Genomic DNA, 27,833 nt, shown 5'->3' with positions numbered 1-27,833 from the left:
TACAGTTTTTTAAAATCTTTATTTATTGTTCATTTACATTTCTTTATTGCAAAGCAATTATTTCTGTAGTCATCATAAACCTGTAGATGAAATGTTCAAATATTGCTCCATCTGCATTAATGTTCTCCTGACTGTTACCCTAAAGTCCAAACTGCCACGACTGATCAGATCATCCTGCTGAAACTTCATCCTCCGATAACTCAGTCGTCATTTTAGGGCAAGGGCCTGCCAAAAGACGCATCTGTTTAATTATGTGTTTTGGCTGTGAAACACGTGTCTCTGTGGTCTTCAGAAGCCTGAAGAGGTGAAACGAAGTGCGGCTAAATATACACTAGGTGGAAAATTTCCTGGGCCTTGCCAGCAGTGGCAGAGTGAGGTGAAGTGGACTGACATTTGCAAAAGGCCAATTCGGCCATTTTGTCAATGAACGACAAATTTATGTTTTTCAGTCGAGCATAAAAGAGACTTAAAATGAGTTATTGATTACCAATTGAGTATTGATTGACACAGACACAGTTAAATTGGTTACATTATACAACATCAATCACCACTTTGGCAAAGTGAGACTTTGTGTTAGCCTTGGCATACCGGAGAGGGCAGTAAAATCAAGATAGCAGCTGTATGCACATCTGTTTTGGGGAACCACAACACCTTTCACTTGCTACCAAGTTGACTTTTAAACAAGACAAGCCGTGGTAGCAAAGCCCGAGACTTTAATACTCATAAAATTGTTGTTGGATGACTTAAACATGGAGAGAAACTTCAGCAGCAACACCATTTTATGGACATTTCAGAACAGAATTCAACTCAGGCTCAGATGGGCACTGAGAACACAAACGTTAGCATGCTAATGGTGATGGAGATACAAATTGAATTTTGGAGGTTATATTGTCTGGGGACAATTGATGTCTGACTGAATTCATTGGCAATGCATCCGACAATTGTCAAGGACCAAAGTGCTGCACTGAGTATCTTTGTTGAAACCAAGGCACCAACTGAAACTTATGGCTTTCTCTATTTGTTCTGGACTAACACAACAGTAGATAATATCGCTATATTCAGTTATACATATATATACAATACATTTTGTATAGTTGCAAACAAACTCTGTGAAACAAATGACACTTAAACTTTAAATTATGACTCATGCTACAGCACATCACTATAACTTTAAATCTTAGAATATCTCTGCATTGTTCTTATGGCTCATTTATTGACAGCATACAGTTTAGTGTCTGTGCTTTAGTTGAACTGGAGTCAGTGAATGCATTCGTTCAGTTTCCTCCAGCATACACCGAAGAGAGGTCTTCTTCATGAAATCAAGTGGAAGTGAGGGAAACAGAGTTAGGTCACCATGGCAATCAAGCACCTTTGAAATTCCCATATAAACAGGGGTGCACATAACTGGTGGGCTGGTGCGCAGCGTGGTCGAAATAAAGGATGCACAGCAGATAATAAGATAAGAGGGGATTTAGCGTACCAATATTTTTAACATTTTTTGCCCCCCCTACATCACTGGTAAAATGATGACAAATGTGTTATAAAGTGGCTATTTGTAAGTTTTCTGTGGCACTAAACATGATGTCTTGCCAGGAGTGGGCTAGCTGGTTAGCGTGCTAACCTCAGCAGAAGAAACGGGGTGACAGAGTTAACATTGGTGTTGCTTTTCATTCACTACTGTAGACCTTTCTTGGTAAGTAAAGAAATGAAGTTTGATACTGAACCCACAATGTTTCACCTAGACTGGTAGGTGCACAGATGTTTTTGCTAATGCTGGCTATGTCGCAATAGTAAAGTTTACAAATGGCTCCTTGTGTAACTTTTAGCCTTCCTTCTTGATTAAGTGACTTTTTTTTTTCTTAGCAAGGTTAAACCTTAAGCTCATCCAAGTAGTTATCTTACATTACAACTAGTTTACATTTTGTTCTCTGGTTCCAGGATTTTAATCCATTCAACGAAACGTCCAAGAAGTGAGCCACATTTAGTAATTATTTTGTTATTCCGCAACCTTCAAACAAACGCCAGACTGAACCTGAACATAATAAAATGTGTATTTGCAGATGGAAATGGCTGCAGGAGATGACCTGGCTCCAGATGACAACCGCACAGAGATGCGGTGCACAATAAGCTGGGTTATGCTATCATAGCAGCTGTTGGACAGCTGTGTTTTACAGTGAGGGAAAGTACAGGAGAAAGATTTGCTGTGTCTCAATTTGTGTACTCACATACTCTGCAATTTTAGTGCATAAGTGCATTCACACTAACAAGTACGGCAACATGCAGTGCACTATGACGTACATGAACGGTGCACTCAAAACAATCACAAAATTGAGTGTAAAACGATGGACACCCTCAGCAGTCACCATCTTGGCCACGTGGTGGAAGGGGTGGGTCCAACAACGTAATTCAAACGTGAAAACGTTGACCGAGGAAGGAGGACATGCCGATGGTGGCTTAATTTCCACACCGCATCACACCAGGGGCACACACAGGAAAGTAAGACGTTCAATTTAAGTCAACTCAGCAAAGCAGCTGCCAGGTGGGTGAACATTGTAGTCGTCATTTCTGGTGAGTGCACAATCGCAGTGTTTGATTTGGGACAACACTACCCTATCAGCAACTGTTTAAAACACCAATGCTGACAGTGACAAGGTTTATGTATTGAGAATGGTCTAATTCCTGAGTTTGAAAGCGTATATGAATTCCTCAAGTCATATATGCAGTTTTTAATCTTCAATCCTTCATCATGGCCTCAAGAAATGCAAGACTTCCGCAGTTTTGCCAACATCACATTGTAACATCCTTGCTGTGCTTGTCTGTTGCCAGAGACTCCACTGTAAGAGAGTGGATGTGTTTAAAGCAAGCAGGAGAATTTTTAGCAGCCTCTTCTGTCTATGACTTTGGTCAACACAGTGAAGGCACACAGGAGACACTGTGTGTGAGCAGTGTTCCTGCCAGTCAGAATCTGGTCTCTGATCCCTGATGCATATCCACTTGTGTAAGAGGACAACAGAGATTTTCGACCCAAAGCCAGCTGTTGACTTATGGATTCAAAGAGCTAATCACAGGCTCAACTGAGGAGATAGATAGAAGTAGGCCTATATCATCACCTATCAGAGAGGGAGATAGTGAGGAGAGCAGTCTGGAGGGTAGCAGGATAACCGTGCTGCGTAAAGGCAGAGTACCATGCAGCCTCTTCCTTGAGAACCAGACCAAAAAAGTTATGTGCACCCCTGCGTAAAAAGAAAGATCTGACAAAACACTTCAATATTGAGTAGACTGAGGCTTTGAAATGTCATCGCAGGTTCCTCTACCTGACCTCTACCCAGACCTGTGTCTGTCTCCTAAAATGACAGCATTAAGCTGAGACAATTTGATAAAACAGACTTACAATGCAAATGCAACAGTGTGGAAATGATGCATTTCCACATACAATACAGTACAAGTTCATCTTTCCAAACTTTCTCCATCCCATCCTTCTCTTGTTCCGTTTCCGGCTGAATGACTGTACCATTGGCATCTGAAGTCATGTCTACTTCCCCGCACTGGTTTTCTGTTTGGTGTTATGTTTTTGTGCAATGCCATAGGGCACATGGGCAGCAATGGTGCCCATTTCTGCTGCTCCCTCCACATGAAACATCTGATCATCAAAGTAGATGTGTGGCCTGATCTTCTCCAGCATGGGGCCTTTCGGCGCTCCTGCCAGGAACAAGGCCTCATCGATCTCCAAACCCCAGGCCCTGAGTGTCTTCAGCGCCCGAATCCCAGAGCTGGCTGCACTACGAGCTGTCACCAAGAAGGTCCGGATGGGACAGTCCAGGCGGTGGCCTTTAGCGTAAAACTTTTTCTGGAGCTTCCCCAGTGCCTCGAGGAAGCCCTTCAGGGGACCCTGCAGGAGAGGAACAGATGATGATAAAGCAGAGCTGGTGAGATTGTGTTCTCTTGTGTTTCACCATCTTGTTTTGTGTATTTTACACTTTGTATCATTGCTTGTTATTGCCTTCTCATGCTGCAACTTTAAGTGCATGCCGCACAAGCAAACCGTTATTGAATTAGCACCATCTCATTTTAATGGAGCACAGTGTGAAGCCTGGTCACAGCTAAGTTTATAAATTGCTGGCTGCCTGACAGAATCACACACCAGCTGACAGCGTTTTGAAACCATTTATCATCCTATCATATCATTTATCATTTTGCATAATTTATTCACAGAATAATCAGTTAATGAGGTGGATTTTATATTGTGAACATCTGCATAATCATTTACAGGTGATTAGGGCTGTGTGGAAATAGCAGTTCTAAAGCTGCAAAGGAGATTAGAGTTTGAAACTCACCTACATTTTGTTGCCCCAGTTTCTATTATAAGGACGTTTTTCTTAAATGACAAAAAAACCAAACCTCATACCTTCTGGGATAGAGAGAAATGCAATTTGCACTGATTCCATCTATGATTATTTAGCCTAAGGTAAATCAGGCTGAATCAGGCGTTAGTTACTGTACTAGGAGAAGAGGCTTCCAGTGGAAACTACACACATGATCCAATAGCGTGTCCTCGTTCTCCCTCTCATGTTCGAAGAACTTGTCCAGGCCGTGGGCCTTGAAGATGCGCTCTGACTCGTCAGAGAAGAGGACGGCGTCGCCATCAAACGCCACCCTCAGCTGAGACTCTGATACCTCCGTCAGCTTCTCTGGCATGAACATGGTGGCTGCTGCGATGCCTGTACACAAACACACACAGAGGGATGAGGGTGATAAAGAGTTCCGTAATACATTAGCTGAAGGCAGGGAAGTTGGTGGTCATCATCATCTCACTTCTCTTTAAATCAAAGGAATGACCACTTTAACACCTGCAGACAAACACATGTTGATTGGATCAGAATCAAAGCAACAGAAACTTGACTTGTTCAGGTAAAACCTGGTGCTATCACTTCACTAAATCGATCCAAGAGACACTTTAGTTAAAATGTGGGAAAGAATTAAACGTTCAAACTGTAGTGACCCTTATTGAATCAAAAATTCTGTTTACAAGCACAACAAACCATTTGAAGTAGTTTGCCTTCTTGTCCAGCAGAGGGCAATCTTAAAATCTATCAGCTTGACATATTGGGGACCTATTGGAGGAGGATGCTACCGAGCAAAGCCACACTGATCACCATGAAGCATTTTGGGTTCTTATTTTAAATTACTATTTTTTGTCAGAGACTGACAGGACATGGGACAGAGAGCAGGGGAAAGACATGCAACAAAGAGTCTGACTGGTCAGGAGCAAAACCGGAGACTAGGCTGCTCAGAGCATTTGCAGCCACATGGCACGCACTCTAACCACTCAGCTATCAGGTCGCTCCAAATCCTGAAGATATGTATAAGGCAGCTGCCTGAGTCTAGAAGAACTCACCTGCTTGCTACCCAAATGTAAAGTGGACAAATTAGTTAGAATGAATTACAGGCTAGTTTGAATTTTTACTCAAACCTGAGTATTTGGAAAAATTCACAGACGATCTGTCAAGTGAAGAGAAACATTACTTGCTTTGGTACAGTAAAAGCAGCTTGCGCTTCACTTCAGTTCACCACTTCATTTCCTGCTACAACTAGAACAAATCAGAAAGGTTTTCACTGGTGTTGTTTCAGCTGCAGTCAGACTCAGCACATACACATATACTGGCTGTCAGCATACAGGAAGTATTAATAAATGGCTTTGCAACTAATTAAAACCTTTCAAGTAAAATGTCAAGGACACATCCTTTGCTTGACTCTCTCTCTCTCTCTCTCTCTCTCTGTGCGTGTGTGTGTGTGTGTGTGTGTGGGAGCAGGGTTGTTGGTGGGCGTGTGCTTCCCACAGAGTCCCTGCATTAGTGACATTAAGTCACATGAAGAACGTCAATGAAGTCACCTTGAGAGCTATGTGGTCATGCTGTGTGTGAGTCAACTCTCCACTTAGTTTTCCCTCAGGCCTCAACACACAGACTGTGAGACAGTAGATTCGGTCGTTTTCTGGTTCTTACTGCAAGAAAATAGAAATCCAGAAAATGTCAAACATTCTGGGTCAACTACACCAATTCAAATCTTGTTTTTAAATTAGTTTGAAACTAGTTTCATCCTTTGTGTTTTTTGTTTATTTTTTATTTTTTCAACCTGGCACTGCAACTTAAGAAAACACAAGAAAATTCAGAAAATATCAACAATTTGATAATAGATGTGCTGCAAATACACACAACACAACCAAACAGAAGGACACACTGCAAATACTCGCTGCAAGTAGCACAGATGACAATCAAAGTGTTTCCAGGGGACACAAACAAGTGATGAATTGGTCTGGGGTGCAGTTGTTGTTCAATGCTTTTAAGTTCAAAAGTCACAAAGTATTGAACATGAAGTCCCAGCTGGGTTCGTCACTTATTTATGTCCCCTAAAACATTTCCAGTGTCGACTGTGCTACTTGCAATTGTATTTGGTTGTATTGTGAGTATTTACAGCATGTGTTGACAAATTGATGATGATGTTTTCTGATTTTATTTGTTGTTTGTCTGCATATGTTTTCTTCAGATGCAGTTTTGAGCTCTCAGGGCCACCGTAGTCTCCCTGTCTCAGTATGTTCTGTTCCTTTTTGACAGTAACAGCAACGCAGCATGAAATGTTCTGCACATAACAAATTTAAACCGTCCAACACGGTTGTCACCTCCAGTCCCACAAATTTCACATCAATATATTCTGTTCCTTGTCAGCCAAACATATTAGCATCCTGTGTTTCTTTGGCATAGAGGAGCATCATGTTTTCAAATATTGATACATATTCAGAGCCACAGCCGGAGTAAATGGGATGTTACTTCCTGCTGATGCTCCCTTTAGTGTGTGTCTGGATATGCTGTGACACACATGAATCAATCAAGCAAATACAAAGAGAGGAAAATATTAATATGGTGATTTATGGTAATGTCACTGCAGCCTTGGAGAAGGTGTCAGTCAGTGGTACTTATTATACAAACAGGAAGGGAAGAAAAATTCATAACGTATACTTCCAGCACTGTGAGCTTTGTGTGTCTGTGGGTGTGTCTTTCCATTTAAATTGAAGTTTCAAGGCCAGACTGGAGTTTTATTCCATTTATCTGACATCAAATAAATCTCACAAATCTGCCTGCCACTTTCCTAAACTTTTTAATTCTTCTGCACTTAAAACAGGATTTATAATTATAATGACAACTATGACAGCAGGAAAACCAAGCAGACGTAATGTTTGCTGTGTTGGATGACCTATGTAAAGCAAGTTTATGTCTCCGCAAATACATTTCTATGCAATAATGAAATGAATGAAAATCAATGGATGCCTGGAAGGAAAGATATTCACAACTCTGCTGCAGCTCCGACAATGGTCACCTGCAACACTAGTTGTATGTGTAACACCTTGACTAAAACATGCAGAAACATTGGATACTACGTGGACACTTCTGTCCTGGCTATGAACAAATAAATAATAATCATAGATAAAATTAATTGAAATTAACTTAATTAACAAATAAAACAAATATCACATTTGCTTTTACACAAGAACATAACTGAAAGAGTGTGTGTTTTTTTTTGTTTTTTTTAAATAAAAAAGGAAAATCCTGATGTGATCACTTAAGAGCAATTCTTAATGGTTAAAAGTGACTCTCTTGGTTTGTAAATGTGTCAAAATGCTATTCTTAACCTGTAGTGAGGAATCTCTTAGTCCTACATTTCTCTTTACAGGATGCTTAAGTGTAATTCTTGTAATTATTTGATAATTACAGGCCATGTATAATATCAGGGACAATACAGTTAGATCAATAATCATGGTTCTCATGTTCCTCATAGACATCATATCAAGAATGTGGTGAAAACCAGGATACGAGATGCTACACTGTTATGATCTTACAAATGTTCACATTCTAATTGTGGCTTCACTGGACTCTAGGTCAACAGTAGCAAATATCCTATAAAATTAGACTTAATCTTCCTCACACATGTGTAGGTGTGTGTGTGTGTGTGTGTGTGTGTGTGTGCGTACCTTCAGCCAGAGCCTCCCTGACCTTCTCGGCGTCAGCAGACAGGTAGAGGTTGGTCTGCCAGGCCTTCAGGTAGCCAGTCGGACTGCTTCCCCCCGTCATACAGAACCTCTCAATGAACAAGTCTGAGGACAAGAGACAAACAGCAGCGAGGCGTTTACTTTCAGTTCACTGTTAAATATCAGCATACATTACATTAGCAGCATTACAGACCATTACAATATTGTTACATGTGTTTGTTTTCATATTCACAGACTATGAGATACGACCGACATCGGGTGATTAAAGAGTGATAGAAATAAAACAGATCCTCATTTCTGCTGGAGACTGTAGCTGTGAATGTGTCATGGAGTTAGTGATCAGTCGGTTCAGGAGTCACAGGAGGTGAAGTGGAGGGACGATGCGGTTAAGGTGACACGATAAACTTACAAGTACAAGTGGAGAGGGTCCAAAGAGGGGGTTACAGGGGGACGAGGGGGCTGGAGGAGGGGCAAGGGGCTTTACAGATAAGGGGCAGAAGGAATTAAGACTGGTGGGAAAGTGTCTGTTTGCTTTATGGCTGAGGGAGCCTCTTAATTCAGCACGGTGGCCTGATCCAAAGATTAGCAGAGAGACGCTGTGTGGAGAGAAAGGGAAAGCTGATGTCAGGCCATTAGATCCATGATTACAGAGCTGTGGCTCATACAGTATCTGTCTGTTCACTTGAAATGAGCTCATATTTATATCTGAGGTGAACAGAGAGAACAAGGCATGAGGGTCTGTTAAAGGGCACAGGAGTGAAATAACAGACTAATGCCGTGATGGGGACGTGATGGACTGAGTTTGAGCAGAGCTGAAGGTTACAATAGGTGGATGACACCCCAGATAGATGGAGATATGGTAAAAGAGAAGGTTAGTGGGTGGGAGACTGATGTGCTGATTATTAAAAAAGAAGGTGCAAGGATATGGCATTTATTTAAAGCTACTCCAGTCTAAGCAAGAAACTTGTCTTGGACTTCATTCACATTAAAAGGGCAATTTGATTTGATTACACTAAAGGTTCCGTATTGGGCAGTTTTACTGTGTTTTATTTGAAGTGTTGATAAGAATATATAGGCTCTGAGCCTCTCCTCTGATTGGCTTTTCAGAGTGACTGAATAAAAATACAGCAAATTTCACATCACAACAGTCAGAGAAACCAAATCCTGTGAGGGTGGATTGTGGGGTGCAGCTGAGAGCAGTGACTGCTTTGTTGTGACATCACAAAGTCACAGAAGTCCTGACAGCTCATTTTAAGGCTCAGTTTCTGAATACAGGCTGTGTGCATTTCTCTGTGGACTGAGGCTTTGATACTTTCACAGTATTAATATAGAACCTAGACCTGCTTTATAATAATAATAAAAAATTTAAAAAAAGATATGGAAATCTCACTTTATACAATTTGGGACCTTTAAGTTGATTTTGATAAGATAAGATATCCTGACTGACTTTTATTCCTTTGAATGGATCATGCACCAATGGAGCATACATTTCCCATAATGCCACCAGCAACATGTTTTCATTTGAGCCTCCCTCTCTGATAAACGTCCATGTTTGTCAAACTCCACACCACCAGTTTGTAGCGCGGCCTCTTCCTGGTCCAAGCCGAGGTAATCCTGATGACATCACTCTGACATCATCAGGGTTATTTTCTCAGCCTTTCCAAAGCCACAGAGGAAAAGATACAGAACAACTGTTCTCACAGGCACAGAGTGGCACCTCCCATGAGTTAACTTTACTTTTTGTGTGAAGTGAAAATATATTTAAAATATATATTTTTTAATCTTCCTTTCACACTAAGTCAGTGATTTTCACACCCAATAACAGAGCTAACAAAGTAAAGTAGCTTTGTGACGCCTAACTCTTTCGGTCATCATTTATTCTAAATGTCAGTGTGGCAGTTCCCATGATGCAAGTGTTGTCATTTGATCGACATGTTTGTGTAGCAGCAGGAATCGCTGTTTACATGAAGAATGTTTGTTTGTGAAGCTTTGTTTTCAAAGATGATGAAGACGAAGGGGTTTAACTGGTTTCCTCTTGTCTTGTCTTCTCTGCCCGGGAGGTATTTAACCTAATTTTTAGCAGCAAAAATATGAAGTAAATCATATCATTCACTTTATTTAAATGAAAGAAGAAACCTGTAAATTCAAGTTCAGTTTTAATTCCCCAGCTGTAGCCTACTTGACCAAAATAGATGTGTCTCACAAACACAACAGCAACACTTTGTTCAACCATGAATTCAGCAGGTCATTTTTAATAGTGTGTTGTTGACCTAGCTATTAAATCTCTAGTTTTGCAGTGCAACACAAAATATATTTTTTCTATTATATGAGTCTTCTTTAGCCAAATGAGTATAAGCTGCTGTAACTCTGTTAGCCCTTACTTACGTGTACAAAAAATGCTCTCAGATACGATCCTGAAACTGTTTTATTTACTGGTCTCTGTTTCCATTGTGACTGTAAAAACTGAAGAATGAAGAATGAGCCACCTTCAGAAAGTCTGAGCAGTTACGGTACATGACGTGAAATGTAATATATGACTTATATGTCCCTATATCAAGAGTGATGTTGCCATATACAGTATATCACCTATATAATGATCACATATATGAATATATAAGTTTATAACATATATAAAATACCCATAGCAAAATTTTAATATGTACATATATTAAAAATATCTATGTGATTACTTGTTACATGGTAAAATATGTTGCAGCCTTATATGATTTAAATTGAATGTGAATTATATTTTGCAGTTTTACAAAAACAGCATACATATAAATATTCTATATGCTTGTATGTTCTTATTATTAATTTCTTATTAATTTTATGTTTAACTTCACATTCTGTATATAATATGAACATATACTGACAGGCTTTGAGATGGATATTTACGTAACTCTATAATAAAAGCATGCATACATAAACTTAGGTACATATTTGCATATTTCAAATTTCTAATAGGTTTCATATATAATTTTTCCATGTGCTTTTATTTTATATGGACATATGTGGAAATTTGTGTGTGTGTTCATACTATATATTACATTTGTGTATAGGTATTGTTGCTTTATGAGCAGGAACGCCTTCTTTTGGTGTATCAGGTCAGATAAGTGATAAGTGTAAGATCTAATTACACTCTCTACCTTAATTCAGCATTGTGTTGTTGTGTTTTCATTAATGTTAACTTGGAGACCTCTTTAGGGTTTGGGAAATCTCTACAGGCCACCAACAGACTAAATTGAATCAAAAAGTAATCAAATGTAATAAGTTGCATTACTTTGATGAAGTAATTAAAACAGTTGCTTTGCTCATTACATTTTTAACAGGGTAATCAGTAATCTGTAACATATTAGATTTCCAACCTTCCCAGTACTGTGGACACTATGAACGGTGAGTGTTTTGTACCTGAAGTGACGATCCACAACATCCCTGTTGTTGTTTTCACATGTGTTTAGTGACAAAGACAAACTGTCTCCACATTAGCATGAGTCAGTTCTCTATTCAGACAAATCTGGTCCCAGCAGTACTAAACTCTTATATCCACTGGTATGAAATGACAATACAGGCGGAAACAAAAGCAGTCATTGTACAATATGACTCATGAACAGGCTGGAGGCGGACGGAGTTGGAGATAGAGACTAAAAGAAACAGAGGGACAGTGTTGCTTTAAGGCCCCTAAGTGATCTCTCCATCGTTCAAAGAACCAACTGTCCTCTTCAGATTTCCTGAATGGTTTATTTAGCTTTGTAGTCGGGCTCTCGTGGGTTTGACCCCCATACTACCTCATCGTTTCAAACCTCCCAAGCGTCCCCCGCCTTTAAGACGGGTGCTAGAGCGTGGGAGTCACCACTGATGCCTTTGAATCTTTTTTCCCCTCTCTGCATAATGTTTTCATATCATCTATCTTTGTGTGATTTATTTACTTGTTCTAAAGATCTAAAACATGGTAATAGGAAAACAGGAACTCGGCAGGACTGTGGAGACGCTGCTGTCACATCAAAGTACGAACAGCTTCATTGCGCGGTTTAATATTTTGCTCTCATAGCAGCTACAGCAGGTGTGTTGTCCATGATGGATGTCAAAAATTTTGATGTTAATATGAGTTCATTTAGTGGTCTGATTTCCATAGAGAATGATAATGTCATAACATGAGCTCTCAATTTACCGCACACGGAGCACATTACAGCCCCTGCCAGTCATCTTAGCCCTCAGGTCCTATGACGTATATGCTAAACAGATGGATGAAATTGCTGGTGGTCACCTATATTTGTCATTCACAGCAATATTTAGTTGAGGCCAGTCATCCAAATGCAAGGAGAGGAACTTTATACTCCATCCTGCAGCTGTTAAAAATAGTTCATGTAAGCAGATGATGAGAGTTTAATGTGTATTTAAATGTTTCTCTGTGGCGATCATATTGCAGTTTCAAAAGTGAAACGCTAAAGGAGCAAGTCAGTATTTCTGTCATCGTATCTTATGGCTCTTATCTCTGTGACATTAGAGCATGTTTTCCTTTAATTCTGTAGCAAAGGTCAGAGGTCAGGGGACTGTTTGAATGCACTGGGCCCCTCATGCAGAGAGCCACCAAAGAGATCTAACATGGAAGCTTCTGGGAGGCTGTGTGTTGCTTTGTTGGCTCCGGTCAGACCTGCTTTTCTTTCGGGCCTCTTGTATTATTCTTGCATCCCAGAGGACGTAATCTTAAAATCAACCCCCAGCCTGAAGCTCCGAGGAACAGGAAGTGGTCTGTGAGGACGATGTCATAACAGGGGCTGAGAGTTCCCTGGGAAGGATCCTGCCAGTCAGCTGTTCATACACTTGGTTGTTTGTCTCTCAGCTGAGCTTGCGTCAGCTTCGGTATCCTGACCGACTGGGATTATCTCATTGCAATGTTTGTGTCTGATTTTTTTCTCCTCCCTTAAAGCTGCTTAAGGAAGCAGTTCAATAAAGGATAAATTGGATGCAACAAAGTGGGCTAAACAACTCGAGTCGACCATGTTTTGTAAATTTCGTTAACTTCATCAGTGGGAAAACCTGTGCTCACTGGAAGCATAAATGCAAAACATTTCAGTTTACTTGACTACAGAAGCCGAGAAAGGCCATAAAAAAAAAAAATCTATTCCGACATCTTGAAATAACAAAGCTTATTGTAAAGACATATTATCAGAAGAAAACTATTATTATATATAATGCTAAATATAATATAAATCATTTGCTTTCTGGAGATATTATCCTGTTATGAGTTTTGTTATCTTGAGGTAATGGAATAATTATCCTGTTATCTCAAGAAAACAAACAATCATTGTCTCCTGATAATATGTTAATGAGACGAAAAATAATTTTGGAGTATGGCCTTCTTGGCTTCTGTACTTGAACATAGTCAGACACCATGAAATTTATCCAGATACAGACCAGGTCTGTTACCATCTAGCCCTGATATCTTTGATTCACATGCTTTGGTCTTGTTGACCATGACAGTTTCTGTTATGATTTTCTTTCTCTAAATAAACATTTCACATTAAACACAGTCCCGGTATTATGTGTAATCCTCTCAAGAAATAATCCCAAATCATTTTTCCAGTTCTGCAGCATTTGCAATTTTATTGGTCTGACATCCCTTAGTTCTGTCCCTGCTCCATCAACCCATTCCCGATGGATTAAAGACGTCCTCATCATCCTCTACCCTTTAAATATTATTATATTCAAAAGTTCCCCCTCCAAATTTGACAAAACTTTACAGCATTTTTTTTTCTTTTTAAGTATGTGGGGTCCAAAAGGTCAAAGAGGTCTCAGACCTTTGAGCCCCACTGTTTGCTTTCCTCTGTCACTATTCTTGAGTGATGCCTTTACTAAGCCATGCATAAGACTGCAACCACCAACCACTGATTATGTGGGTTGGTGGATGTACATGTATATTTTATATATTTTTTACTTTTACAGTGGTTTCAGAAAGTATTCACTTTTTGTTGTTTTGCAGATTCATCCATTAAATGGATGACAGAAGTGAAAATATTTTTAGAAAAATCAAAAACTGAAATCTCTCATTTACAACAGCATTCAGATCCTTTACAGTGATAAATTGTGGTTAAGTATTTGCTTTAAAGATCCCATATTTTCCACTTTTTCAATGTTTTAATTGAAGTGTTGATCTATAAGAAGATATATTTGTGGTTTTTAGTACCTAAAACCATCTCAGTATAGTTTTACATCTCCTCTCTCCTCTTTTTCTAGAGCTCTAGCAATTTGTGTCGTTCTCAGAGCCTCTCTTCTGATTGGCTTACTGTTTTCTGAGTGACACATGGCCTAGCCAATCACATGTAACCGATTGTAGTCTACTACTGTAGCTTGGTAAAGCTCACAAGTAAATGCAAATGGCGACAGTCAGTTAGCTTTGAAATTAGCCAAAAAGAGGTTCAAAGTTGGACTAAAATGCTCCAGTATTTCAGAAAAAAACTTAAATCAAAACTCTAATATTTCTATCCTTGGGAAGGCTGTGCAATGATATATGGGCTTCCTGACGTGCAATGATTGTGCAGAAATTTTCTGTGTTGTAGCTCAGCGACAGAGTGACCACTTGGTGCAGTGTTGTTAAAAAACAACAAAGAAAATAGTTGGATGGTGCATTTGGGTGGGCTCGGCTTGGGGCATGGCTGAGGGTGGTGACTGTACAGTTGTGACATCACAAAGTTACGGAAATCCTGAGGACTCATTTTAAGGCTCAGGAGCTGAATATGGGACGTGTTTATTTAGAAACAGCCACTTTGAAGACACAAAACTGATGATGACGATCAATGACTGACGATTTCTCTCCTAACTGTGAAACAAATTAGGGTTTTAAGTGATTTCATGAGGGTCATATGTTTTGTTTGGCTCGTAGAGAGAGAGAGAGATAATGACCTTGTCAAATTGAAGCTTAAGTGTATCTGAGGGCGCGGAAACTTGACATCTTATTACCCTATGACAGGAAGCTATTTAAAGGCACTATTGCTGCCACATTGTGTCTTGTCAGAGTCATTGAAGGTCACCAACACCGTAAATTCAACATATAGTGGCTCTACCCTGATGAGTCAATTATTGTCTGCCATGCTGGGTATAAAGCACCTGATTTCCCTGTGTGGAGGCACTGAGGCTCATCTGCTTTTTGATTAGATCTCTGTAAGACTCACTGTGGTGGTTGATGGTGTTGATTAGCCGTATTCCTACGTGTGCATGGTTGTACGTCACCAGAACAATGTCGAACAGTTCTTCACTTTGTGGGTACAGCTCCCGCAGACGAGTGTTGACAGCCTCCAGAGCCTGTCAGAACACAGCTGAGTCAGCTCAGAAGCTCAGGACAGCAAAAAAGCAAAACTATCAGTCTGTAAATCTAAGTCTGTAATGTGTGTGGTTTGTTTGTATATACCTTGACGAAGGGGAAAGCGGGTCCAGGGGCAAAGGGTTCGTTTTCATGCTCAATCTGGTATCTCAGATACTCCTCCACTCCTTCCTGCTCAAACACCTTCTGCTCACGCTCAGTACGAAACAAGACACGAGAGGAGACAGCAATGGTCACTGCGTTCTCAGGCTTCGGCTGCAGAGAAAAAACAGAGACAAGACAGAGGACAGTGTGATGAAGAGGAACAGAAAAAAGGGGAGATGAGCGACCAGTCGTGACCCATTGAAATGATGACTGGAAAACACAGAGGGGAAGGAAAAGTGAAAGATGATGAAGCTATTTTTACCTGTGACCCTCAAACTAAACCCTGCTAAAAATACTTTGAATGCCTCCTTTTTACAAGAACATGCAATAGCTGCTTTGACCTTAAGAGACCTCATGGACAACATCATTAAGACTATTTGGATGCAATTAAAGGAATTATTAGAATTCTTCACATCACAAAACATGCAAAAATGTGACACATTTCACTTACTGTCATGCCTGTTATCTGTTGTAATGCCATTACAGTATCATTGAGCACCATCACACTTTGTGAATGGAGATCTAGCATTAGCGGACTGGTGTCATCTCTAATCGTGAGATAAGAAGACTACGTATGTTCGGCCATGTGACCACCCATATCCCAGTTCACAACATCTGAGTACAGTTTACAAAAGTTTGTAGGTTTTTGTTGTCTCTTAGGGACTGTGTGAAAATTATTTGGGTGAAGAGGGAGGCTTTACTCCAAGTTTCACATTTTCATAAAAATTTAATTTTCTTTGGACGGTCCTCTTTAAAACCCTCCCACCAATATCTTAAAATAATATAACAGTACTGAGTTGGTAAAATTCCTTTAACAATAAATAACTAAATGATCATAAAAGCATAAAAAAGATGATGTACCTGATTTTAAGCATGTAAAACTTTTTTCTGTGCACAACCAATACTCACAATTTACAAATTGTGCTAAAAATCTTTGTGATAGTTTTAAGTGAGGGAATATGAGGAATGCATTACTGGATAAGCATCTTAGTAACATACACCATTTTCAGCGATCTACTCAAACCTAGTCCAAGAGAGACCTTTCCTCAAGGTCCTGCATTGGCATCTACCTACAGTCCTATATCTGAGACAGTTAAACCAATAGTGAGTAGATATTGATACATAATGGAGAGGGACCCTCAAACTGCAAGGGCATTTCAAACTCTGTCTAGATATTTTTATAAATGATCCTTTAGTGAAGTCAGATTTTCCAGAGGGGCCCACCCACTTTCTGTCTCAGACCCCTAGTGTAGATTTACAGTACCTAGTCATAATTAGCACTCTTACAATTAAATGTAATCAGTTCAGCCATCTGAAGTCTGGTGCTGACACTAGGGTTAGGGGCAGAATCACATATAACGCTATAAATATGGTTTACCTGATGACAGCTGGTAAAACATGATTGGTGGCTCAGCATTATAATGGTCACAGCTGCAGTTTGCGGGAACTACATGGGCACCAACTGTGAATGATCCACAGAGAGGTGGTACCAGAGACAGAATTCCCCCCATTCCCATTAGGTTGAATGAGCAGATTTCATTTGCTTGATCTCTGTGAAGTGAGCGTTCTTTTTTTATTTGTTTGTCTTTACATTTATTGTTTATAAGCTGTTTTAAGTTTCATGTGAATGTGGCTCCCCCTGCTGGGATGGACCTGTTGTACCAGCTGGATATCTGTAACCTTACCTGTGTCCACTGATTGTGAAATGGCCAAGGCACACACTGAAGAACAATGTCTTGCCCAAAACATCTGTTCATTTTCAAAAAAAATGATTCACATAAACTATGGATTATACTTAAGTACCCTGACCATACTCCAGCCACTCTCAAATAATAAAAACAAGCGTTATAACTGCTACACTACCACTAAGCTCTTGTTTACTTTGTTTTACATGTAAAGTTAAATATATAAAGAAAATAGGGAAGGTCTTAATTGCAATTGTAACAGTAAAACTAATCACCTGTGAATTTAAACTATGTTTGCAGAACTGATCATATTAGTAACATTTAAATTCTAAACAACAAAATACAGGAAAACAGCCTCTCTAAAACATTAAAATACCCTCCACATTTTCTGCTCCTCTGCTCCTTATATTTTTCATACAGTACCTTATACACTAAGTTAACAGATGTTTCTATTATTTTGTCCACTCTATTTAAAGGGTCTCTTTCTATAATGTAATACCATAATTTTTATCATATCATACAGGTGAATCAACACCTCTCTAACACCTTTTCAACGAAAACTATGTTATTATATTAATAATAAATGTCATGAATGCAGGATTTATTGCAGGACTATTGTATTTGACTGCATGAGTATTAGCCACTGAAAGCTGATTTTAATAGTGTACTATAATTTTAAATCTTAAACAATCTTTTTCAAGACTTCACAACATTTTAAAAGGAGTGCAGTGGCACATACACAATATTACAATTTAGTTCAGCACCAGAATTATTGATCGCATGCTGAGTTTATAATTTAGGTACATCTAACACCCTGTTCCTAAAACAATTCCTATCTTTTTAAAGCTTATCACATGAAGATTCATCTCCTTGGAGGTTGCAGCTGAATTATCCTGCATAAATTGTGATGTGATTTATGATGATTTCGGAGCTCTGTGTCGTATAAGATTTTTATCCAACCTTATTTCTCCACAGACTCAAATGAGCAGTGCTAAATGGCATGGTGGCCTCGTGTTGTTCTCATGTTGCCTAATGTGTGTGTTTGCGCTTGAGAGCTGGTGTCTGGAGGGGGAGGGCAACATTCCTACGGGGGCAACCGGCATCACTGCCCACAGTGGGCAGCTGATCTCAGATGGGGGGGGGGGCAACTAATATAAAGTACAATAAGTGTGTGTGTTGAAGGTTGTACCAGTGTACATAACTCTAGCCTGAATGTGTGTGAATGTGTGAGTGAGACTATCTTTTGTCCTGGTTAAACTTATTTTATATAACAAGCTCTGAGTCAAGCATGTAGCTTGTGATAATGTAATGACAGAATGAATCTAACCATACTTTAATAATAGACATATAATTGATCATTTTAAGGCTGCGATTATTACAAAACTTTAAATGTGAATGTAATATTTAATATACTTTATTGGAGTAACATGCAGTGCAAAATGGCAAAAGCACAAAATAAAAATGCATACAATAATTGTACTTGTTAGTGAGTATATGTGTACATGCATTATGTGTGTGTTCCCAGTTGGGGCAGGTGTCTGTGTATTGAGACACATGCATGTTTGTGTCCAGGCCCCGATGGCTGCGTGCTGGTAAAAAGGCCACAGGCTGACGAGAGCACTGAGCTACTGTCCCTCTATTTAGCCTTGTTCCATCACAACTCTGCTGCCTGCTGACATGTCACCTACTTACCTGTTAACACAACAACACACATGCATCACCTTGTCAGGATTACTCCTGACCTACATCTAAGTCAGATTAAAAGTAGAATTTAATAGAAATGTTGATTCAACTGTTATTTGTGGTGCTGTCGGACTGTACTGCCCTTTACAAAGAAGTGAGTGTGTTGTTTAGCCCGTCCTCATTGATTTGAATGAGATGGATAAACTAATTGGCACACCTATTAACATAATGCAATGTAGTTCAACAGCACCACAAACTACATCCTCCAAAATCACCAGACTGTTGAATCAACAGCTGCCTAACACAGTTTCACCAAAACCTGAACATTATAACCTTCATTCAGTGCAGGACGGTTGTATTAGACTGCGTTCGTTTTAGCTGGGTGTAGCTAACTGCATGTGTATAAACACAGATGTGTGTAGTGTTTGCACCACACATTCATGAGACTAGCTTTATTTAGTCACCAGAGAGATAAAGAGCTTCTCTTCAGGGTTCAAGTGAAGGTTGTAATCTGTCCGGAAAAAGTTACATTAACACACAGGACCTTCAAAAGTGCTAGACTAGAGTGAAGGTAAAAATAGGCTGTGCTATGCCTTTTTTTTTTTTTTTTTGCTCATTACATGATTTATTTTACTTATTTATTTTTTAAAACTGGAACCAACCTTCCAGAATGAAGAAAAACTTAGTTTTAGTTAAACTGAAATTGAAATAACATGAAGAGAAACTAAGTGGGAATCGTTGATTACGTTGACAAGCTGGGTTAGATTCTATTTTGAGAGTGGAAGCTAGTTAGCCTAAGTTGCTAGCTTCAACTTTTGAAATAACAGGATGATGGGTACACCAAAATGTTCAATGTCATATAGGGACAGACAAATCTTGTGTCAATGTTCATGGGCTATAGAGGGCTATGACGTGCTCCATTAAGTAGTGCAACATGGTGCCTGTTTCCAAGGCCGGCCCTCAAATATCAGTCAACCTCCCCATTCTAAGTTTAAAGCATAAGCACTATATCCACAATTATGTCCAACAACAGTTTTATCCTCTACTGAAACATGGAAAAAAATGCACCACGACTGTAATATTATTGTAGTTTATACTTTCTTACACAGAATGAGAAGAGTTAAAATTTAAGTTCAGCTTTTTTTCATTTTTGAGTTGGCCCTCCAACACACAATGGGGGTAAATTTAGTTTTTTCAGCCTACAGCAGAGCATGCAATCTGTCAAGTAATATCAGAGTCTGACATCACACGAGCATGAGCTCACATCAAAGAGCCACAGCTCAGTGCAGCTGTCTAGTGACACAGCATGTGGATCCATTGCCTCAGTCCTGCCAGTGACTATCACAATATGAATGAACATGACAGTGCACGAGACGATGCATCAGGTCAGGTTGTTGGTTAGTAGAGTGGGTGTGTCTGTGACCATGCAGGCACATCGACGGCCGTCACAGGGGAAGTTAAAAGACGGTGAATGGGCAGAGGTGATGGTCATTCAGTAACCATGGACACAACCTGTGACCTCACATGATGATGGGACATACTTACGAAAAACACGCCTCCCTCCACCTTCCGGGCTCGTCTCCCTGCCACCTTAGCAGAATGACAGTTTGTTTTTATTCATCAGAAATTCCCACATCTTTACATTTTCTTTAAACATCCTGTGACCTGTTGTTGATGGATATTCCTCTGGCAGTGTTTAATACATACATTTCGACACATTCTTTAAAAGCTATGGGTCAAACTACTGTTAAAGTGTTCTGTTTACAATGGAAAACATGGGTCTCTTTACAAATGCTGCACAGAAACAGCCTTGCAGATGTATGAGACCTTTGGCGCAGCTTATCCCTTATAGTCAGCTTACTCTATAATTAAAATGTCACACAGTCTGGGAGTGGACCCAGAGCAAGAGGCCAGTCCTTCACTGTGATTTGATACTGGTAGTGTTAACTGCCTGCCCTCTCCCAGTGGGCCTCCTACCTACTGGGAATGCATTGATCACAAGGCTCCTCTTCACAGGAACCTACAGTAACCGTGATAACCTCCTGCCTATTCAGTTGTGTGGTGGAAAAGGCAGAATTTAATTTGCTAGGAGTGAAAATTAAACATTCACATACATTTTTGAAGTTGCACTTAGGAATTACACCCTTTGATGTCTGGTAAAACACAAAAAAGGAAATTGTTGTTGCTCTCTCACTGCCACTATATATTAATCCTGTCAGAGCTTTGCCAGATCAGCAGGATTGGTATCTGTGCATAACCCAGATCCATGAGTCATCTGTTATTTACATATCTGAGGCTGTGAGACATCCCTTCCATCCGTCTGAGAATGAAGAGACAAGAAGTGCAAGGGATTTCCAGACAACAGACAGAGAAAGAAGAGAGGGAAGCCGTGATAGTGTGAGGAGAAAGTGACGGGATGGGGGGTGAGCACCAGTGGGGGCCTGATATTTATAGATAAGTAAAGGCCAGCAATGATGCAGTCTGTTCAGGCTTTGGCAGATATGGTAACACAAGAGTGTGACTGAACACACTGCCAGTAACAGTCTGTGCTGGTTTGTCTGAAATCTACAAACTTTGTCTGAAACTCGTTTTCTAATTCTCTCTCTCTCCTTTTGTTAATACTCACTGTTAGTCTGAGGATATTGTTTCAGACACGTTTACCTTTTTATTTCTGATGGAAGCTTTTAAAATAAACACCCCAAATCAGTCAATACTTACTTGTGACAAAATTTTTACCAAAAACACTGACAAAGTTCAGCTAAATTGCTGTAAAGCTGATGTGCTCACAGAGAAAACGAACCAGATTTGTGTTTACATGTACATCCAAAAATAGGGCAGGTGCTGGTGCTGCTTTTTTATTGCAGCAACAAAACAACAGCTTGCCTTTCCTGAAAATGACAGCTGTTGACAGCTGTGATCCACTGTATTATTGTAAGTATGATACAAAACATAACCCTGTTTGGGTGCTTAATGTTAGCTTTAAATCAAGGTAACCTTAGCTAATATTGTTAGCCTGAACTGGCATGTTCTGGTATATTTGTGAGCTCTATATGAATCAAGTCTAAACTGGTATGCACTGACTCAATGAAATAGCCATATGCCCACGCTCTTAAGTCCAACACTGTAACGACCCCTCAGACAGACCAAAAATTGCTTTCATCCTAGTTCTTCTCTGGGGAATTGACTTGGCCTTGGCAATAGTGGTGAAGGAGAGGCAGTCTACGGTTACCATATCCTCCAAGAAACTTTTCTGTCTCCACCAGGGTCCCCTGAGTGTTGTAGAATACACCACTGAGTTCCAAATGGTGTCAGCGGACAGTGGATGAAATGAAGAGTCACTCCAAGAATGAACTGGTGTATCCTGAACCAACCAAACTTGACAAACCTCTTTTCTGTAGCCATTTGTTTGGATAACCTTCTCTGTAAGTGGAGAAGAGAGAAACAGTGTGGCCGTCCCTATGACTGTCCCTCTCTGAAAGCTCCGGCTTTACCAGGTCCAGGGAGCAACAGACAATGGATTTCAGTGCTTCCCGATAACCACTAAAGTGAGGGTCTTCAACTGTAGCCAAGCTGATGCAAGATAGCCACTTCCACCTCAGTCAGGTGATGTGATGCTTCATTGCAAGTACCAGGCACTTTCCTCTCTCCTGCCCCTATCGTCCATTAAACAAGCAGTCTTATTGAGAGCAGGGAGGATCTTGACAAGCCATGGCAGCCACTGGTGCCCTGTTCTCTGACCCAGCTACATGCAACACTCACCTGGAAAGTCCACTGAATCTTCCACACAAATAGACTCTAGAGCAGATGAAAGTTTTCTGGATGCTGTTGTGGTTGAACAAATGGGCCTTTCCACAGAAAGCCTGGATCAACCAGCAAGCACTAGATGGATGGCTCCAAGCCAGAGTCACTACTAAGACTGCTTCGGTACACCTCCTGCTGTCAGGTAACCAAGAGGAATTAATTTTCTTTGTAATTAACTCACTCTCTGTTTCCATCGTTCTTGGTCATCTGTGGCTCATTAAGCATTACCCCCGGATTGATTGGGCAAATTAGTTAGTTGGACCCCCTGTCATGTCAGGTGTCTTCAGCCTTGCCTCAGTCTGTCCCCAGTCAGATTGCAAGTCCTGAATTCTCTGACTTGTCCCTGGTCCCATCCGTTTGCCACATCCTCAAGGTGGTATTTAGTAAACAATGAGCCTCTCTGCCTCATCATCACCTGTATGATCGCGCCATTTCTACAGCCAAGAAGTTCTTGGCTGTAGAAATGATCCGTCCTTCTGGTTATGGAGATCATCTGGGTCCCTGGCCCTCTCAGACCGTGATCCCCAATTCATCTCTTCTGCCTGGAAAGCCTTCTGCTCTGCCATCAGTGCCACCATCAGCCTTTCTTGTTGGTTTCACACAAACCAACTATCTGGCAGAGAGGACAAACCAAGAACTTGGCAGTGGTAGTGTTCACTATATGTTTCCGCTCAGGGCTTACCATAGATGTAAGCACACCCGCATATACTTTATACACTTTATTCACCTGCCACTAATACCACCTTCTTGTTAGCATGTTAGCCAGTGGATATTACTCCTGATTCCTGCACACTGCAGACTTTGGAGCGCCTCACCTCTGCAATCTGGTTAAGTTACACAAATTTTAGTGTCTGTCAGTGTTCAAACGTTTTACTCATCTCCAGGTTATTTTTTATCTCTGTAACTACGATACAGCATACAAGTTTTGTTCTGTAAAAAGAAGTGAGTAAAAACTCTTCTTTATCCTCCTACCTACAGCTTAACATTTTTGGAGGATAATGATGCATTTTATTTTACTTCTATTTATTATATATTATGTTAGTGTGCATTGTACTCTGTACTGTACTCAAAAAAACTCAAGAGTTGAAATGCTCTAAATACTTGATATGTTTAGAGGTCCTCACCCAGTCAGTCTATCCATCCATTATTTATACAACTTATCCGGGGGCTGAAGCCAATCCCAGCTGACATTGAACGAGGGCGGGGTACACCCTGGACAGGAGGCCAGTCTATCACAGGGCTGATGTATGGGGACAAATAACCATTCATGCTCACATTCACTCCTATGGACAAGAGCAGATTGTAGCGGACATACCTGCCCTTGCATCAGTCACAAGCCATGAAAAGAAGTTCATAGTAAGAACATGCATGGGCATGATACTGACACTTTCTTACTCTCCCCACCATCAAACTGTCTAATTGATAAAAAAGAGAGACAAGAGACAAGAATCCTGGAGTCTCTGTCTCCCATGCATACACACACACACACACAAAGGTTTCCCGCTCTTCCTCTGTCCCTCTTTAAATAACAGAATCATAAATTAGGCTACATGCCACATTCCAATCTGGACTAGGAACCAGCAAGTTACTCTTCACAGACACAGATCTGAGTATAATCATAAAACCAACTATCTAACTATTCTGTAACCTATGTGATGTTTTGTTTGATAGGTCACTCCCCAGATATTCTGTCCTCTAGAACTGCTTCAATGTAACACATAAATTTAAAGACAATATCTCTCATATGACCATAATATCACCATCCTTCACACAAGGCAACAGACACTGCAGACATCCACAATGTCTTAAGTGTTATTGTTATTATAATCAAAGGACTGCTGTGTAAGCCACACATCTCAACATTGTTCTCATGACTGGGTTGATGTCGAGATAAAATAATATTCAATCATCAGATTCCATTCATAGATATAGTAGTATCTTATCATTTAGTTGTATAGCATATTTGTGAATAGCCACCACATATTCTCTTCCACCATTGCCTAAACCTCTTCTTCTGCTCTATTTTGCATCCTGCTAATCATTGAATTTACCCTGTAAATAGCAGTGTAGTTAATAAATCTCTCAAAATCAGTCATTTCTTTGAAGTAGAGACTGGAGATCCATTCAATCAAGAATGGTATTAGACTAATCAATTGAATTCATGGATTCATACATTTTTGTCTCTTCGGAGACTGGTGCCCCACTTAACGAGGACTTCAAATTATAATATTTTGGCCTTGGTACGCTACAAGATGTAAGTATATACACTGCACACTTCTGACTTTCCATTTCAATTATAAGTTAAATGACCTACCTACAGCCCCTGAGTCATTTTACCTTTTTGGTCAGATTCAGTGTGATTTAATGTAGATTAATGTATATTATAATTGGCTGTAATTTAATATGAATGCTACCTAATTACACTGACCTGGCCATTTGAATGTTAATTAAAGTGATATAACTGCTATTATATATGAAATGAAAGAGGTAGTGAACTAGCATTGCATTTCTTTATTTATAAAGGCCTGTGTTGTTTAGTAAAAGCTCTCATCATTGAAAAATATGATGCATCCCCTCATTATCCTTTATTTATCTTTCATATTCATTCTCTCGGGCAGCCAGGTATAAATAACCAGGTATGATATCTGTGGAAATGTATCATTAGGGAAAACTCTTAATGAGGTTCGTTCACAGCAAATGTCTGGCCTCTAGAGTCAATCAAACATTCAAACATTACATTTAAGAGTGTCCTTGCCAGTATAGAAATAATAGGCCTACAGTATATTAACATGTACAGCATGTCCAGCAAGAGGCAACCAGGAAACATATGTTAAAGATACAATTACAAAAAACACAAACTGATGTCATCACGGCTACAACTTCATCCTGCTCAGTTTTAACTGTCACATAACCACCTAATTTCAACAGACATTCATTTGAATAAAAGCCCTAAAATCTGCCTGGTCCATTACCTCTGATGAATAATCACATGCAGTATACACTAATGCTGTTATGCGTGTCAAACCTCTAAATATGGTAACTTTCGTGTGAGCACAGTTGAACCTTTTCCGTGCACAGTTTCAGATGAAGGCAGAGATGTATCTGTGCTGTCCATTAGGCCAGTGTTATATCTTCGTGACAGCGTTGCAATGCAGTAATATTTCGATTGATAGTTAAGAGGTATAACTGCGTGGTAATGGATGTTTACAGTCTGAAAATACACCGCTGTGGCCTCGCTAATCCTCCAGTGGCAGAGATTACTCAGCTTTTACCCACTTTTAGCTTTCAGTTGGCTCTTGTCACCAGTATCTTCCTCGTTATTTGTTATCTTTCTATTTTCTCTTTCTTGTTTTGGTTGTTTATTATGATACTGTCTTACTCAAATTCTTATAGCATTAAATTTCAACAATTCTTTTTCATGGTTTCATCCTTAAACTGGCTCGACAGCCTCTCCCCCTGATTCCCTGGAAAATGCTACGGTGCCCTGTACAGTATGCTGATGTCCTGCAATGCTATAAACAGCACTGAAACCTGCCAGTCACTGTGTCCAGTTCTCTTTTAATTGTCAGCTCAGACACATGTTAACCATTTGCAAACTTCAGAAGTAAGAAGCAAAGTTGCTTCTGACAAGTTTGGATAATCAGTAGTAGTAATGTTCACATTATAGACAAAAATAAGCAAAATTAGCTTTTTATTCTCTTAACTGAAGAAGATCAGGAGCATCGATTAAAATATATCTAGTTGAGACACTTTCAGTGTTAGACCATCCAGTTCTATACGACTCATTTACATTAAATATTTTGATTTATCATTTATCTTCTATTCATTTGCTATGAGTCATACAAGATATAATTTAATTTATTGTCATAAAGAATGAACATACTTTAATTAATTGTATAAAAAATCAGATGTAACCTTTAGACCAAAGTCTGGTGGAAAAAAATGATAACTAAAAACATGTCATCCAGACAGCAAGTTATGTAGATTAGCTTGTTAGCCTCGTCCCTAGAGTCATGAAGGAATACTGAAGGAAGTGAATTACCATCACTGATTTCCTCTTTCATCTCTAACTTTAACCCTTTTTCTCTGATTTGTAGATGTATTCTATGTCTCCTATTAAAATTGCCTTCATAATCTTAAAGAAGGAAGTAAGAGAAGTTTGACACCAAACCCTGTGGCCTCAGAAACTCTTGCAGACACACACTCTGTCTCACCTTCCCTGACCCCTGGCCCCTCTTTAATGAGCTACGCTTAAAGCTGCACGTGGACTTTGTAAACATCTGACTCGAGACAATAAGCTGGGGGAGACAGGAGCAACATGGCAGAAGAGAGGAGAGGAAGACCGAGGGATGTTTGGAAGAAATTTGTTGTGCAGTAACTGTTTTAACAAGAGACCTTTTCACTTTGATGATGTGGAAAAAATTCCCAACTAACCATGACATACTAACAGATGAATCAGTCAGTCAGGGACACTTACTGGTTTTGGCTTGGTGGTGAGACCCAGGTGATCTTGATCAAACTCTTCTTTCTCTTCCCATGATCCTCTGCTGTCCCCGTTGGACGAAGGTGCAACTTTGAGCTCTTTGACCTGTCCGCTCATCACCTGTACAGGGTCCAGACTCATCTTCACCATAGAGAATCCCTCTTCTTGTGCTCCCAAAGGTGCCCCGCAAACCGTCCTACCTTTGATAAAGACACAGTTCTCCTCTTAGGGGAGAAGAAAAAGGTGCAACCGAATGAACAAAATGTCCCGCTACAGTCCGTAGCATTTATGGAGATACTCCTACATTGATAATAGGCTTACTGGAGTAGGTTGCTGGGCTTGCACCTGCCTTGAAAGCAGCCGAAGTGTGAAGAGCAAAAGTGTTCAGTCCTCTGTTTCCTGTTCACTTGTCTGTATCCTATTTTACCTCAAGAGGATTATTGCTCACTGCATCCAATTCCAGAGCACATGAAAGACGTTCACTCATTCACAGCCATTATCCTGCGCACACACACACTCCTCTCTGATCCATGCATACACACACACACACACTGTCACTCATAGTCTGTCGTTTGAAAGTGTGTTGCAGGCTGCGCAGCAGTCCATCTGCTGCTATCTCTCTGTCTTTCCCCACTCAGTGCCCCCTCTCTCCCTCCCTCCGTCCCTCTCTGTCCCATT

The 27,833-nt window shown here is 40.0% G+C and overlaps 1 protein-coding gene across 2 annotated transcripts; it reads right to left on the bottom strand.

The window, feature by feature from the left end:
* On the bottom strand, positions 1-27,833 carry nt5c1aa (5'-nucleotidase, cytosolic IAa). 2 transcript variants are annotated; one of them, XM_071500545.1, is made up of 8 exons: positions 27,477-27,833; positions 27,150-27,379; positions 20,417-20,461; positions 15,447-15,614; positions 15,211-15,340; positions 8,024-8,146; positions 4,534-4,718; positions 1-3,889 (listed from the first exon to the last, which is right to left on the bottom strand). In XM_071500545.1, the coding sequence occupies exons 2-8, from the start codon at positions 27,303-27,305 to the stop codon at positions 3,533-3,535; spliced, it is 1,164 nt and encodes a 387-aa protein (XP_071356646.1). In that variant the 5' UTR covers positions 27,306-27,379; positions 27,477-27,833; the 3' UTR covers positions 1-3,532. The 2 variants fall into 2 exon arrangements, with proteins under 2 accessions (XP_071356646.1, XP_071356647.1); XM_071500546.1 differs by having other exon boundaries at positions 3,396-3,889; positions 27,150-27,355; positions 27,477-27,613.

The sequence above is a fragment of the Trachinotus anak genome, unplaced genomic scaffold (assembly GCF_046630095.1).
Source record: "Trachinotus anak isolate AG129_WGS33_773 ecotype Australia unplaced genomic scaffold, CSIRO_AGI_Tana_v1 ptg000016l, whole genome shotgun sequence".
Taxonomy (NCBI): Eukaryota; Metazoa; Chordata; class Actinopteri; order Carangiformes; family Carangidae; genus Trachinotus; species Trachinotus anak.
This window is presented reverse-complemented; position numbering and strand designations above follow the sequence as displayed.